Source organism: Rattus norvegicus, chromosome 6 (assembly GCF_036323735.1).
Source record: "Rattus norvegicus strain BN/NHsdMcwi chromosome 6, GRCr8, whole genome shotgun sequence".
Taxonomy (NCBI): domain Eukaryota; kingdom Metazoa; phylum Chordata; class Mammalia; order Rodentia; family Muridae; genus Rattus; species Rattus norvegicus.
In genome coordinates, this window is record NC_086024.1 from 146,298,183 (window position 1) to 146,312,152 (window position 13,970).

General features: G+C 36.7%; 1 protein-coding gene across 2 annotated transcripts in view; it reads right to left on the reverse strand.

Annotated features, from left to right (window-relative positions):
• Positions 1 to 13,970, reverse strand: part of Itgb8 (integrin subunit beta 8) — an 83,264-nt gene that overhangs the window by 30,201 nt on the left and 39,093 nt on the right. The window contains exons 1-5 of one of the 2 annotated variants that reach the window (XM_063262164.1): positions 13,206 to 13,344; positions 12,423 to 12,476; positions 3,669 to 3,915; positions 2,112 to 2,277; positions 1,433 to 1,591 (exon numbers count right to left, since the gene is read on the reverse strand). In XM_063262164.1, the coding sequence (XP_063118234.1) occupies positions 1,433 to 1,591; positions 2,112 to 2,277; positions 3,669 to 3,898 (555 nt within the window). In that variant the 5' untranslated portion in view covers positions 3,899 to 3,915; positions 12,423 to 12,476; positions 13,206 to 13,344. Of the gene's footprint in view, positions 1 to 1,432; positions 1,592 to 2,111; positions 2,278 to 3,668; positions 3,916 to 12,422; positions 12,477 to 13,205; positions 13,381 to 13,970 lie in introns of those variants that run through there. The other variant, NM_001401817.1, reaches the window with a different exon arrangement.

Here is a 13,970-nt window from a genome sequence, read left to right on the forward strand (position 1 = left end):
ATTATTATCAAGTACACCCAATAAATTACAAGAGTGACAAATGCTAGAGTCATTCCTCTAAATATACAGACGTGTCTTCACAAGGTTATAAAATATAACCTAGGTCTAATATAATGACAGCACCTTATTTTTGCCCAAAGTTCCTTCCTGGACGAGCCACAACATCAACTTAAGTATACCGATGAAGGCATGATGTCAGTAACTTTGCAAGACTTTGGTAGAATAACAGGACTTGGGTATCATGCCATTGTCATGTATCCTTTAAAAAGCTTTCCTGTTTCAGAACAGAGCAGCTCCTCCTTCTTTTTCCTCTTCCATTGCTAAGAAACACATTGGATCTCTAACCTAGATTAAATGATGCCAACTAGAAAGGAAGCTAGATAAGAAATGAATAACAGAAGAGAAATATAGCTACATAGGAGAGAATTGGCAAATTCAAAGATACCCCTAGAGTTATTCTGAAGCCTGGATTTTCTAAAGATTGAATTTATTATATTTTATTTTATTGTTTGAAACAGAATCTACTCCATCCAGGTTGGTCATGAACTTGCTATATGTCTGAAGATGGTATTTAATTTCTGATCTTCTTGCCTCTACCTTCTGAATGCTAGAATTAGAGGCATGAACTCTCATGCCTAGTTTATGTGGTACTAGGCAATGGAGCTCGTGAATTGAGAAATTTGTCAGTTTTCTTCAAACGTCTGCAAGTAAAGTGCTGTCAACATCATACACAAATGATATCTTGTTGCCCTTTTTAATTTTATATCTGCAGTTAGCTAATGCTAGGGGAAATGTGGTGGTAAATGTGGCATTTAAATACATGATTCAAATCTTATACTAAGATTTGGGAAGTAATTCAGACAACTTGCATCCCTCAAGCAGCCCTACACAAAAAAATGTGTGGCAGAGGGAAAATGAGCCATGTGGGTGCACAAAGCCTGCCCTGTTTTATGCTTCTCATGATCTTTATTTAGTTTATTTAGTATTATATTCTGAAGATTATTCAGGCCATTTCCATTTCTCTCATTACTTATTATTCTATTTATAGATACCAAACTCATAGAAGTAGCTTATTTCCACAAAGCAAAGCCTTGTTTTTCTTTCTTTATAAGACCTCTGAATCACATGAAAATAAGCCCTTATTATCACTTTATTTGAAAAAAAATAAAAACTCAAAACCAAAAAAACCTCTACAGTTCTTAGTAGCTTGTCAGAGTCAGATACTAGACAGTATCAGTGACGTTCAGACATCAACTTTCTCAACCAGTAATTGTAGAGTATTCTGCTCCATAGGTGTTGGTTCCTGGTCCATCTTGGTTTTGCAACTTGCTTTTAGGTAATTTCCTGGGACAAGAGTGGCTGAATTGACAATTTTAACTTTAATTTTAGCCTAAGAGGTCATTATAGCTAGGAAAGGCTGTTGCTACATTACCATGGTTGTTGATTTGACGTAGACATTGTTTTTCAGATGGCAGTTTCCGTCATTTGGCACCACTATGCCTGCCAATTTGCTGTCAAGAGCGAGATGTGATGTCTGGTCTGTCATCACCAGCAGCAATCTTTTAGCTTCTTTTCGCCATCCAATATGACTCTTAAAATAAACATGTAATTAGACCTTGTACAATGACATGGATCTCACTGCGGTCTTTACCTCAAGTAAACGATATGTTTGAATTGACAAACATTGTCGGGCTTGAATGATGTACTGTCTCTAAAATAGCATGCCTAAGTATTTGTTTACCCTTCTCTCCTTCACTATCATCTGGCCACTCTAGTTCCTGACTATAGGGGCACATGGTCCACTGAAGGAAGAATAAAACCAAATGACATGACAGGAGTGGGACACAAGACTTTCTGACTCTGTCTTAAGGTGTGTACAAGAAAAAAGCATTCTCTTTGTTAAATCTCATCTTCTCTCTATAGTTGTTTCCCAACCTGGTTCCATTATCCCAGCATATAGCAAAATGAATCTCAATAGTGATAAGAAGTTAAATTTTTTTAAATGTATTTCTTCACACTGTTTCCACTCCACAAATCAACTAGAACATAAAACTCTTGCCCTCTCATCTACATCTGAGCACTTATGCACCCAGTATGCAAAACTAACTTACCTCACAGACGGCAGCCTGAAGCATGGCATCAAAACCTCCTTCAGGAGTGTCTATGTTTCCAGAGATCTTTTGTCTGTGGACTGCTTTTTCAAACTCAGTGATGTTTTCTGTCAGAGACAGCACATGAATGTATCCATGGGGAGGCATACAGTCTAAATTGTAGTCACTGTGTGGGAAAAGGAAGTTCAAAATCTAGTTTTCTGTGCTTCCTTAAAATTTTCAAAGCACTATTAACAGTCAGATTAGGTAGTTGCTGTAAGAAGAAATGGGTGGGGAAATTTTTATAACAGAAAGTCTGTAAGACTGGAGAATTTAATGTTGGTGAACACTTAATGTTTGTGAGTAGAATATAGAACTATAAGGTTTGATGTTCAAAACTCAAGATTCTATGTATTTCATGAACACAGGACAATGAAGTATTTTAATATGCTAATGACAGCTGAATTTTTAAGAGGAACCTAAGAATTTGTACTAATTTTCTATCACAGTTGGTCTTAGAGCTGATGAGAAATACATCCAGGGAGATAATTGGGGAATTCAGCTTAAATAGCATATTGCATTTTTATTTCTAAAAAGATATCATACTAATTTTGAAAATGAAGCTTGCTGTGGAACTATTAGTGAGCAGTAAAACTTATGAGAATGACTTTGGTAACACTCTGGCAACTCAGAAAGAGACTCATTCCTCAGGTAGGCTCTCCTTCAGGGAGATTGTTCAAGCTCCGCATAATGTTACCGAAGCCCTAGGGAGGCGGAGGTGTCAGGATTGAGAATTCTGGGTCAGTCTAAGCTACAAAGTAACACCTGATCACAGAAAACCTTATGAATGAATGAATAAAGAAATGGAGAAGGCTTCTCAATGTCCTGTAAAAGATAAGTCAATACCATTTTGTCTAATTGATAGCTATTTCTTCAAGTTTGAATGTGTAGAGTGAAAAGATTGGAGCAGTTTATAGAAATAGAAAATTCCTTTAAGAAAATGATTTATGGGACAAGAGGTTTACAGAGTCATTTCTCTGAAATTTTAACAAGTGATGTACTATGTATAAACTTGCATGCCTGGAGTTAGTTTTCTTTGCTTGGGGAAGCAGGTACTATTTAGAATCAAATTCATATTTTTTGATCTATAATCTTTGAGACAGTTGGTTACATCATTAACAATGCAAGTATACACTATCACAATATAGTAAGATGTCAGTGTAATATTGTGATGATAAATAGTATAAAATGTGCCAAACCTAAAAGCAACAAATTTGGAGCAACCACAAAGGAGGAATATACAATATCCAGAGGTATTTATATGTATGTCAGCCTCATTGGTGTAAATTCATACAAAATTACTAGTAAAAGGTAAGGTTTTCTCCTATGGCAAAAAGCAAATAAACAATATTTGAGGAAATATAACTTAAATGTTTCCAGAGAAGAAGAAAGATCCTCTTCAAATACTTTTAACTTTTATTTAAGAAGACAATATTTTGAAACACGGTAAGTCTTCATATTAGAACAAACAACGTAAGAAAGATTCTTTTACTATTATTCACAAGAAACATTAGATACCTGCACTGATTGTGGATCCTTTCCGGGTGGATACTAATGTATGGTGAGACAGTTTTATCCACATATGAGCCAAAACCAAGACGGAAGTCATGGGAAAAAAGGGCCATTTTTTTAGATAAATCGTTTCCAACGGAATTCAATTTTTCTATATTATTGTGCATTGATGCTGACACATCAACCAGATAATAAAGATCCACAGGGTACTTCTTCAGGGGACGGATTTTTAGCATAAAATTAGCTTCAGCTCCTAATTCAAAGAAAGAAAAACATCATGCAGTCTTCATTCACACATCTCAGATGTCAGTAAGACAGTGACATTTTCATTTGTATTTGGTGTGTGTGTAAGCACACTTGTCACAACATATATGCTGAGGTTAGACAACAATTTGCAGGAGTCAGAATCAGTTCTGTGCTTCTGTCCTGTGGATCCCAGGGATTGAACTAGAGTGGTCAAGTGTAACAAGTACCTGTAGTCACTGAGTCATCTTAGTGGTTTGCAGTGATATTTTATTATGTAGCACAATTATCATAAATTTACACACTATCAAGATTCTTTTCCTATTGTGCGACTGCCACTGTGTATCACTGTGTACATGACTCAATACTGGATAGAGGCAACTTAGGTTAGATTGTTTTCTCTCACAGATTAGAGAATACAGCCAGTTATCTTGGTGGAGATGGCACGGTAGTTGGAGCAGCAGGAGCTCAATGACCCACTATTTTCTTATCTTTATAGATTAGGGATCAGAGTGTTACAGAGGTAGCAGAGTTGGGTATGGCTTCCGAAAGTCTCTCCCAATGACCCACTATACCAGCCATATCCTTTCTAAACAGTGTCAGAAGCTGAGGACACAGTGTTCAAACAAAGGGCCATGAGGGATGTTTCAGATCTAAACTACAGCAGTGCATTTCTGACAATTCAGAATTGCTGTCAGAGCTGGGAAAGCACAGTGCAAAATAATAAGCAGCATTCTGTCTGAAAAAAGGTTTAGGTGGCTGTGCTCAGGGAATGATCTGAGGCAAATCAGAAAGACGCCTTAAGAAAGATGATCTTTTACTCTATGTAGATGTTAATTCATGCTTCTGCAATAGGGGACCTTTGTCAATGAGATGTGAACCCTTTGGTATTTGGCAGGACACGAAGCTCTTTGAGATAATGAGTGACACATTATGAATCAGCTGACGAGCTTCTTCCAGTAGATTATTAATTCAACATGCAGAGAGGCTTCAGTAAATGTGTGCTGAAGAAAGATCACAGAGGCCTTGAGCAAAATAACTGAACTGGAAGAGATAGTCACCCCAAAGACAGGTAGAGTTGCCCAAGGGCACCTGTCTGTTGTGCAGGTTATTTAGTTCTTGGCCACGTTATGATTTGACATAGGACATGGGTTATTCAGAGATTCTAGGTCTGTATTTAAGATATGCTAGGAACAGTCATCTACTTAAATTGTGTGAATTTCATCTTTTAAAACAATTAAGTTAAATAATCTTAAATCACTTCTGCTTGTTCACAGAGAACATTTTGACTGGGAAATATTTATAAAACCAAATTATAATCTGTAGTCCACATAGTCAGTGGGATGATATACTTAAAAGATTTCCCTAATCAATGAATTGTTCTTGTATTTTCCTTTAAATTCTTTTACGATTCCAATGTTATTTAGTCTGAACTATCTAGCTTATCAAAATAACAAGGCTTTATTGGTAGATAAAAACAAATGTAGAAAAAGAGGGATGTTCACTTGTTTTCAGTTTGCTGCCTGAGTAGCAAACCCTATGCATGTAGTGCTCTGAGCTCTGCATCCCAGAAGTTTGGAAGGAAAAGTGAGGCAGGCATAATCCTGCCTCATCCATTCTCTCAGTCCACTTTAGGAGCTGGGCTGTCTTTAGAGAGCATTTACTCTATTCACCCTTTGGTTCCACCCTAACAAGTACCAGTAGAAACACTCTGTACTTAAAGTGGGAAATTGAATACAGGAGAATATCAGAAATTAGTATACAGGGCCAGATTAAAAATAGAAACAGACATGGACCACAATTGGAGAGCATAGCTCATGCAGAAGGGCTTGAACTTAACACAGAGCTCAGCATTTAAGAAATAGAAAAATTGTGTGATTGGTTTTTTGACGGTTGATTTGGGCATATTGCTAAAGGCCTCAGGCATCAGCAATATAGCGTTTTTATATTGGTGGATCATTGTAGTTTATGGTGGTTCTGTCTCACAATGAATGACTCTCTGTTTTTAGAGATGATACTACATGTGTCAGTTTTTCAGCAGACTGTGCAGGGAGCTCAGGAAAAGTGTGCTGGTGACCTCAGTGGAAGGCAGTTTGTGCAACAGCTGCAAAGGTTTCCTTGGGGGCCTAAGCTATTGAAGGCACTCCAGGCAAATGCCAGCTACACAGGAGTCCCGTGCTGACAAGATTTGTTCACAGCCTAGCAAAATCTCCTTTCACTGGCTCAGCAAAGAAGAGGTGATGAGAAAGCCTTGGAGATCACTGTGACAGGATCCTGGATTATCTAGATGCTGGCCTCAGCATAGGTACCTGGATCAGTCCTCAACATGGGCTAAGACCCCAATAAGACAAGTTGTCATTTAAAAGTAAAACTCTCTGTACTTTGGTCTTTCAGTCATTGCCCAGGGGAACACTAGTTCCTATACTTACATTTCCAGATCCTTGAACTGCAAGTGAAGTTTTGCCAGCTCAGGGTAGATAGCCCTGTACAGGTTAACCTCAAATCTCACTTTGCTTGTTATGGTGGAATCAAATTTGTATTCCCATGCCTTCCTTGCCTGCAAACTTCAGGCATTATCCATAATGTGCTCTTGTGATGCCTTTGGATTATGCAATTATGTACGAGGAGAAAAATGGCTATGGGTTTTGTATTATAGAGAAATGTGTATAGATCTATTACTTAAGACCTGTGGCTGTCACCCTCGCAGGGTTGTTAATGCAAGTAGCAATGTCGGGGGAACTGTGGAGATGAGTTATGCAGACATAGATGTAGTGCATTCAAATACTCAACAAACGTAGACATTAGCTGATTAAACAATTCTTTAATTGAAAGTTGACCAAGTTACTCTTAAGTCCATTATTTACACTCAACCTAAATGGGATTGCATGGAAACTTCAGGGCATCTAAATTATATAATCCCAAAATGTCCTATTTAATTAAAAATTGGCCACCTAGCTTGGTGTGCTAGGGCTTGTCTTGTTTCCCAGGGTCGCTAGCAAAGGAACTATGAGAGTAACAGCAGAACTGTGCTGGTGGACCATGGAACTCTGGGCTGAAGTGGCAACACTTCATGCTCATCAAACACTTCTTGGTGCTATGCAGTGGCTTAAAACAAAAAGAGTAACAATGGTGGGGAAGGAACAGAAGTGAGAGCTCATCACTCTTGATTTTTCCTTCTACAAGAATAGCCTCCTGGACCAAAGACATAGCTCAGTGGTTAAGAGAATTAGCTGTTCTTCTACAGGACTCAGATTTGACTTCCAGAACCCACATGGTGCTCACAATCATCTATAATTCCAATCCCAAGGGATCCAATGACTTCTTCTTATCACTGAGGGCATTGTGCACAAGTGGTACCCAACCATATATACAGACAAACACACATAAACATACAAATAACTAAATTAAAGAATAACCTATTATTCATTTCTTATTAATGATATATGATTTGCAAGGCAATTTTATCTAAAGAATTATATTACTTTTTCATGACTATGGTGATTAGAAAGAAACTGGGCCCCATGGGCTTAAATCTTTGAATACTTGATGCCTGGTCATTGGAACTGACTAAGAGATGTATTCTTGCTGGAGGAGATTTGTCACTATGGGTGAGCTTTGAGGTTTCACAAGACTCTTGCCATTCCCAGTACGTTTCTCACTACCTTCTACATGTGGATCCAGGTGGAAGCTCCAGGCTGCTCTTGTTACCCTATCTTTGCTGCATCGTTATGGAATTTAACCCTCTGGACCCATAATTCCAATTAACGCTTTATTTAAAGTTGCCTTGGTCATGATGCGTCATCACATCAAGAGAAAAGGAACTAAGACAATGATTCATGTACAATCATGAATACTATTAATACTTTAAAACAAACTGGACTCTTTCAACTATCAAATATTGTCAAACAGTTATATTCAATCATATTTGATTTCTAAGTAAGGAGACAGTGACCTGAAGTTTACTTTCTAAATATTTACAGAGGCAAGATGTGATGGATAACTATTTAGATAGAAGTTTACTCGAGAGTTTTAGTCAATGTATCCTTAGCTCATGTGTCATAGTCACTCACATCACTTTACTCTGAGTGTGGTGGATAAAGGGCAATATTGATTATGTTGCTGACATCTTTTTCTTTTTCTTACCAATCTCACGAAGAGGAAATTTTGGACAATGAGAATTGAGTTCTGACAATGCTTTAGTTTTTCTTCAAGTCCTTTGCTGCCATAGAACACATGCTTCCTTTTCTTCATCAGCTTCTCTACATGGAGTACAAGTGAGTGTGAATACTATAGTGTGTGTGTGTGTGTGTGTGTGTGTTGTGATTTAAATCACATTTTCTAACTAACTTTAGATCCCATTGCCCACATTAAACCGTCAAACCACTAAACATAGTTGATAGTCAAGGCCAACTATGTGGAAAATGGTTATAATTGACTATAATCTAGGGCTGACCATAACATTTCCTCTTTGGTATTTACTTGCCTTTATGAATCTTTTCCCTGCCTTCCCATCTTGTCTCCTCTTCTTAATAGCTTTTCTTTTTATTGTGTTTCAGACAGGACCTCATTATATATCTCAGATTGGCCCCAAACTCAACTTCCTCTGACTCTCTCTTCCCTGTCTTAGCTTTGGCCTACATTTTCCCTTCTTTCTTCACTTCACTGCCCTCCTTGGTCTTGAGCTTTCTACTATTTTTTTTCTTAAACACAAAGTTGTTTGTTCCTTCTTACTTAAGGTGCTCAAGTAGCTAATATCACAGATCAAAGCACCTCCATCTTCCTCTTAAGTCTAACAAAACAAAACTGCTTTTAAGTCCCCAGAAATGCTCTGCAAACACATGCTTCCCTGCCTGCTTCATGCTCATTTTGACTGTGGTAAGCTAACCTCCCTTTTCTTCATGTAATTACTGCTTTAAGACACTGTTCAGTAAGCTACTTCTCCTTGGACCAGACTGAGCTTCCTTCTCTATTTCCCTGGCAATTGGATCATACTCTCATTTTAATGTTTTCCATATAATTATGAGGTCCCAGACATAGCATCTTTATCATCATCATCTTTCAATTTCTAAAAGCTAGTATAAGATAGCTTTACACACTATTATTAGCTCTGTATTTGGCACACAGTAAAAAACGTATATATTACTGTTTACTGCCATTATTTCTACTGGATTCTTTTAATCTCTGAAGCCTTTATAGCTGCCTATAATCTGAGAAGACCTAAAACAATATAGATCCAAAAGGTGGAAAGCTGTAATTATTGATGTATATAAATTACATGAACACATAAGCAGAAACATGCAATTTATATATACTAGAGTGCAAATATTTTCTGAAGAACAGGGCATTTGAAGGATATAGTCACATTCATTAGAGATAAATAATATATAAACCAGGATAACCTGCTGGGAATTAGCATCTAATTTTAAAAACAGGGTGATTGGCATATTAGTGTGGACAAGCAAATCATACCATCACACCAAAAATCCAAAGATAAAAATGGTTAGAAATAGTAAGCTTATAAAGATGTTCAAGCACACTAGTACTGGCATGGGGAGGGCAAGAACAGATAGCTCATGGACTATTACACTAAGAACGTTGAATACTGGGCCAGTAAAATGGCTTAATCTTTAAAGGTATCTGCTGCTCATGACACAAGTTTTATCCCTGGGACTCACATTATGGAAAGAAAGAACAGACTTATAAATTGTCTCTTGATCTCCCCTATGAGCTGTAGCATGCATGCCTGTACACACGCATGCACACAAAACACACACACACACACACACACACACATATGCAACACACATTAAATAAATGTAATACAATTTTTAATTGACAATTGAAGATATTAAATAAGAAAGGAAGCTTGGCTCACATAAACAACTCATAAGTGATTCATTTTACCTTATGAATTTTATGTGAATAAATATACATTACAAATCTAAACAAATTTTCTCACCTTAACACAGTGTAACAGTTTGAAACTTGAGTGTTTGCAAGAGCCCAGAGTGTTAAATGTCTGATCCATCCTCCAGTGCTGTTGGAGGTTATAGAGCATTTAGAAGTGAAGCGAAGCTGAATGAAATTAGTCATTGGAGACAAGCCTTTGGAAGTATATTTTGACCCCTGTCTCTTTGTCTTTGCCCTTGTCTCATCTCCCTGACATAATAAAAAGTCTCATAGGCACCAAAACAGTGAAGTCAAATGATCATGGGTGGAAATGCAGATATCATAAGACAAAACAAATCTGTAAGTTATTTCTCTGGAATATTTTGCCACAGTGACATAAAGCTAATTCACCTAGCAAATCTACTTTTAGCAACATATTCTAAGGAAATAAGTGGTTTGTTAGACAGACTGTATTTGATCTTGATTGGGATAATCTCACCATTACGGAATATCTTTAATGTAACTGTGCTTATGGAGACTTGTAATTGCCACAGTAACATCTTCTTGTTCAAGAATGTGTATTCTTTTGTTTGTAAGGACACAGTGAATCTTAGAAAATGCAGTCTAATTTGATTTGCTACAGTGAGGGCAGACTGACTCACAACAACTAAGTATCTTGTAGGCCTACTGCAAATCTGTGTAAGAGTTTACATAACATAGGTATAACATGTTCCTTGAAAGTATGACTGAATACAAAGCACTTCTTACCATGTAACTGTTTAGACCTCAAGTACCCGTAGACTATTTCTCATTTAAATTAGAAATTAAATTAAATTTTATTTTTATTTCTTAATTAGATTTGCTAATAATTTATTATTCCTATTGAGCTTATATATCTATTTACATTTTATTTTAATGCTATATTTAACTTATTTTAAATTTAAATTACTTTTTTTTAATTGCTCCTTTTGCTGTCCTTGATCAGTTCATTTTTATTCATTTCTTTTTCAAAATAAAAGCAAACATTTCTATTTTTTAGAACAATTCATGTTATATCTTATCTATTTGAATGTATTTTGTCACTGTTACTCTTAGTTTATAATCAGAACTTTGATTTTATCTTTTGAGTCAATTTTAATGCACTGTGTTTAAAGATATAGATTGTGAAATGATTTTTAGTTTCTGTAACAGGGTTCTATGTGATTAATTTCTTAATATGCTTTATGGACTTTAATATTTTATATATCAATGATATAAGCTGAATAGTACTTGGAGACATGCCTTGGGAAGTTATTAGGTTTAGATGAGATTATGAGGGTGGTACGTTATAATGAGATTAATAATCTTCTGAGATACTGGAGACCTTATTTCTACATTATCCCCCTTCCTATGACTTTCCCTGTCAACTCTGCCATGTGAGGAGTCAGTAGGAACTCCTGTAAGGGTGGAGAAGAACCCTCACTGAGTCTCTCTATACCTTGTTTTTGAACTTCCCTGGCTTTAGACGTTTTAGCCTTTCTGGAACTGTGGGAAAAGGTAATTCTATCATTTGTGTCACCAAATGTAAGGTGTTGTGTGGTGGTAGCTAAACATACTAAAACATCAAATTTTTAAGCTAAGTTGTTCTGTAATTTCCTCCCTTATTTCCTCTGAAGATGGTGAAGGAAATGATTTTAAGCTCTCCTCTAATGAACAACTTGTTAAGTCAAGTGAAAGGAGGTGACACAGAGATCTGTGGGATTTGAAGAAAGTCTTTGGGGTAAAGACCATGGTAACATCATGCCTTCAAATGTAGTTGTGCTCAGGGAGTAACCCTGGACACACTTGAGCTAGAAAGCAAAATTATAATGGAATGTCATGTGTGTTACCATTCAGAGTTAACACAGAAAGAACAAACAAGCAAGCAAACAAAAAAGCCCACCCCATGAAGACTTTACAGGCAAAGGTGGAAAATTCTATCCAGATATAGAGACTGGTAAGAAACCAAGACTTTTAGAAATAATCTAGGAGAGATTAGAAAATCTGAGATCAGAAGCCTGTTGTAAAAACATGTAGAGAGAAACCTCATTAGAGGTGGCTGGACAATTATAACTTCAGAAGGCTGTGTGTGCAGGCAAAGGCATGTGTAATTACCCGAAATGTTAAGGGCATATTTATGGGTGAACATTGAGGGATTTTTGTTTTGTTGTTGTTGTTTGTTTGTTTGTTTTTATGTCAAAAATAAGTGGGAGGAAGAACCATAGCTTAACCAACTGAATTAGAATTCTTGTACTGGCTATGCATCCTTTTCTTGCTGGTGCTCAAAAACCCAGTTTCAGGTGGAAGCTGAGAACATGTTCAGGGAAAGAAACAGAGTTTAGCTGGTAACTATAGAGTCTGGAAAAATAGTTTGGAATTTAGAGTGGATGAGAAGTATTGCAAGAATTATTATCATTACTGCTATACCAAAGCCAAAATCTTTTTATTAAATTTAAATTTATTTAAAACAAAAAAGATAGGACCATCCACAGTGACCTAATAAAGAGTTGAAAACAATATTACTTTAAACCAGTCTTCTAGCTCTGTGGTTTATCTCTGTGTTCCTTGACATCTTGTATACAGTTCATATATTGGATGGAACTCATGTACCTGGGTCAATGGATGTTTTCCAGATCTACCACATATGTCAGACTGAGTGGCATACTGTGACAGAAGGGGAGATATCAGAGAAATGCATGAGGAAAAGTACATACTAACTTCAAACACCATCACAGAGCTGTCTAAGATAATTATAATAATAATAAAAGATAGTTTTGTTTAAAAGTTCATGGAGAAGGCCCTAAGTAGCTTAATTTGTTTTTCTCATTGACTAATGAATCAGTACATCATATAAGTATTTGATGAAGAATTTACTCTATTCTAGCACTCTGAGGAATGGAGAAAGAGTACAAAAAATATATCCCCTTTCTGGTCTTTGCATGTTTGACAGGCTTGGAACTACCAGGCTTGACAATGGCCATGCAATTTTCAAACATACATGGCTAAAGGAGAGAATCAACTCCTGCAACTTAGTCTCTGACCTCTAGGTCCACTGTGGCATACATGTGCCTCTTTACCCTCTACCAACTCAATAACTAAACGTAAGAAAAAGTTCCCTTTGTTCATTGGATCCAGAGAATAATTACATCACAGTGTGACTGGACCAGTTCAGAACACAGAGTTACAATAGGTCGTGATAAGGTTTGTAGTGTGTCCCAGGCAAAACAGGTTAGCTACAAACATGATAGGGACTGGAATCATAGTTCCTTGATCTGAGCTCAGTAGTTTTCTACTAAGCTGCTGTTGGTTGCATCATATTAACTGAGAGCAAATTACTAGGAGCTGTCATTGCAAATCAGGGATCATCACAGATTTCTTTGAGAATTGCCAAACCTGGATGCAGTTGGATTGAGACATCTCCCGGAGTCACTTGTGTATTGATTTCATTCTCACTTGATGTTACTACATGCACAGACAGGTATTCTATTGAGTCAACTGGACAGCCTTTGCTTATCAAATTGGAAACAGTATCACAACGTTCACTTCTTGATCCACCTGAAACAAAATCCTGTTTAAAAAAAAAAAAGAAAATCACTGATGTTTTTAGCAAATCACCTCTGTGACAACTTCAGAAACCCTACAATGTAAATATTACAAGGGAGAGGCATTTCCCATGTAGAACAAATTAGGCCATCTCATAAATTAGCTGTATGCTTCTAATAAAACTATGGGCAACTTTGTCAGGAATAAAAGTTTCACTTCTACAATTCATTAAAAATAAGAAAACAAGTTAATAAGAGGAGAGTTTAATCAAGCACTTTAATTGTTGTTGACTGAACCCTGTAAAATTACACCAGCTTCATTCTTTTTAAACATCTGACTTTGGAAAGACAGACTTAAGAAAAGAATTAGTCAAAGTAGACAATTTATTGTTTCCACATGTGTGCCTTATGTTTCAAGGAACCCAGCTGGCATGGCTAGTGTATACTGTTGTGCTTGGGAGATGAGAGCAACTCCTTCAAAATCACATGACTAACTGTGCTGACAACTCATCTAAGAAGGAATTGGAATTCTAGGTTCTTAAACTATCAATTTTTGCAGTTTCTTATATACAAAGCAGCCTGTAAATAGCTAAGATAAACCAAGGAAGATGCTTGT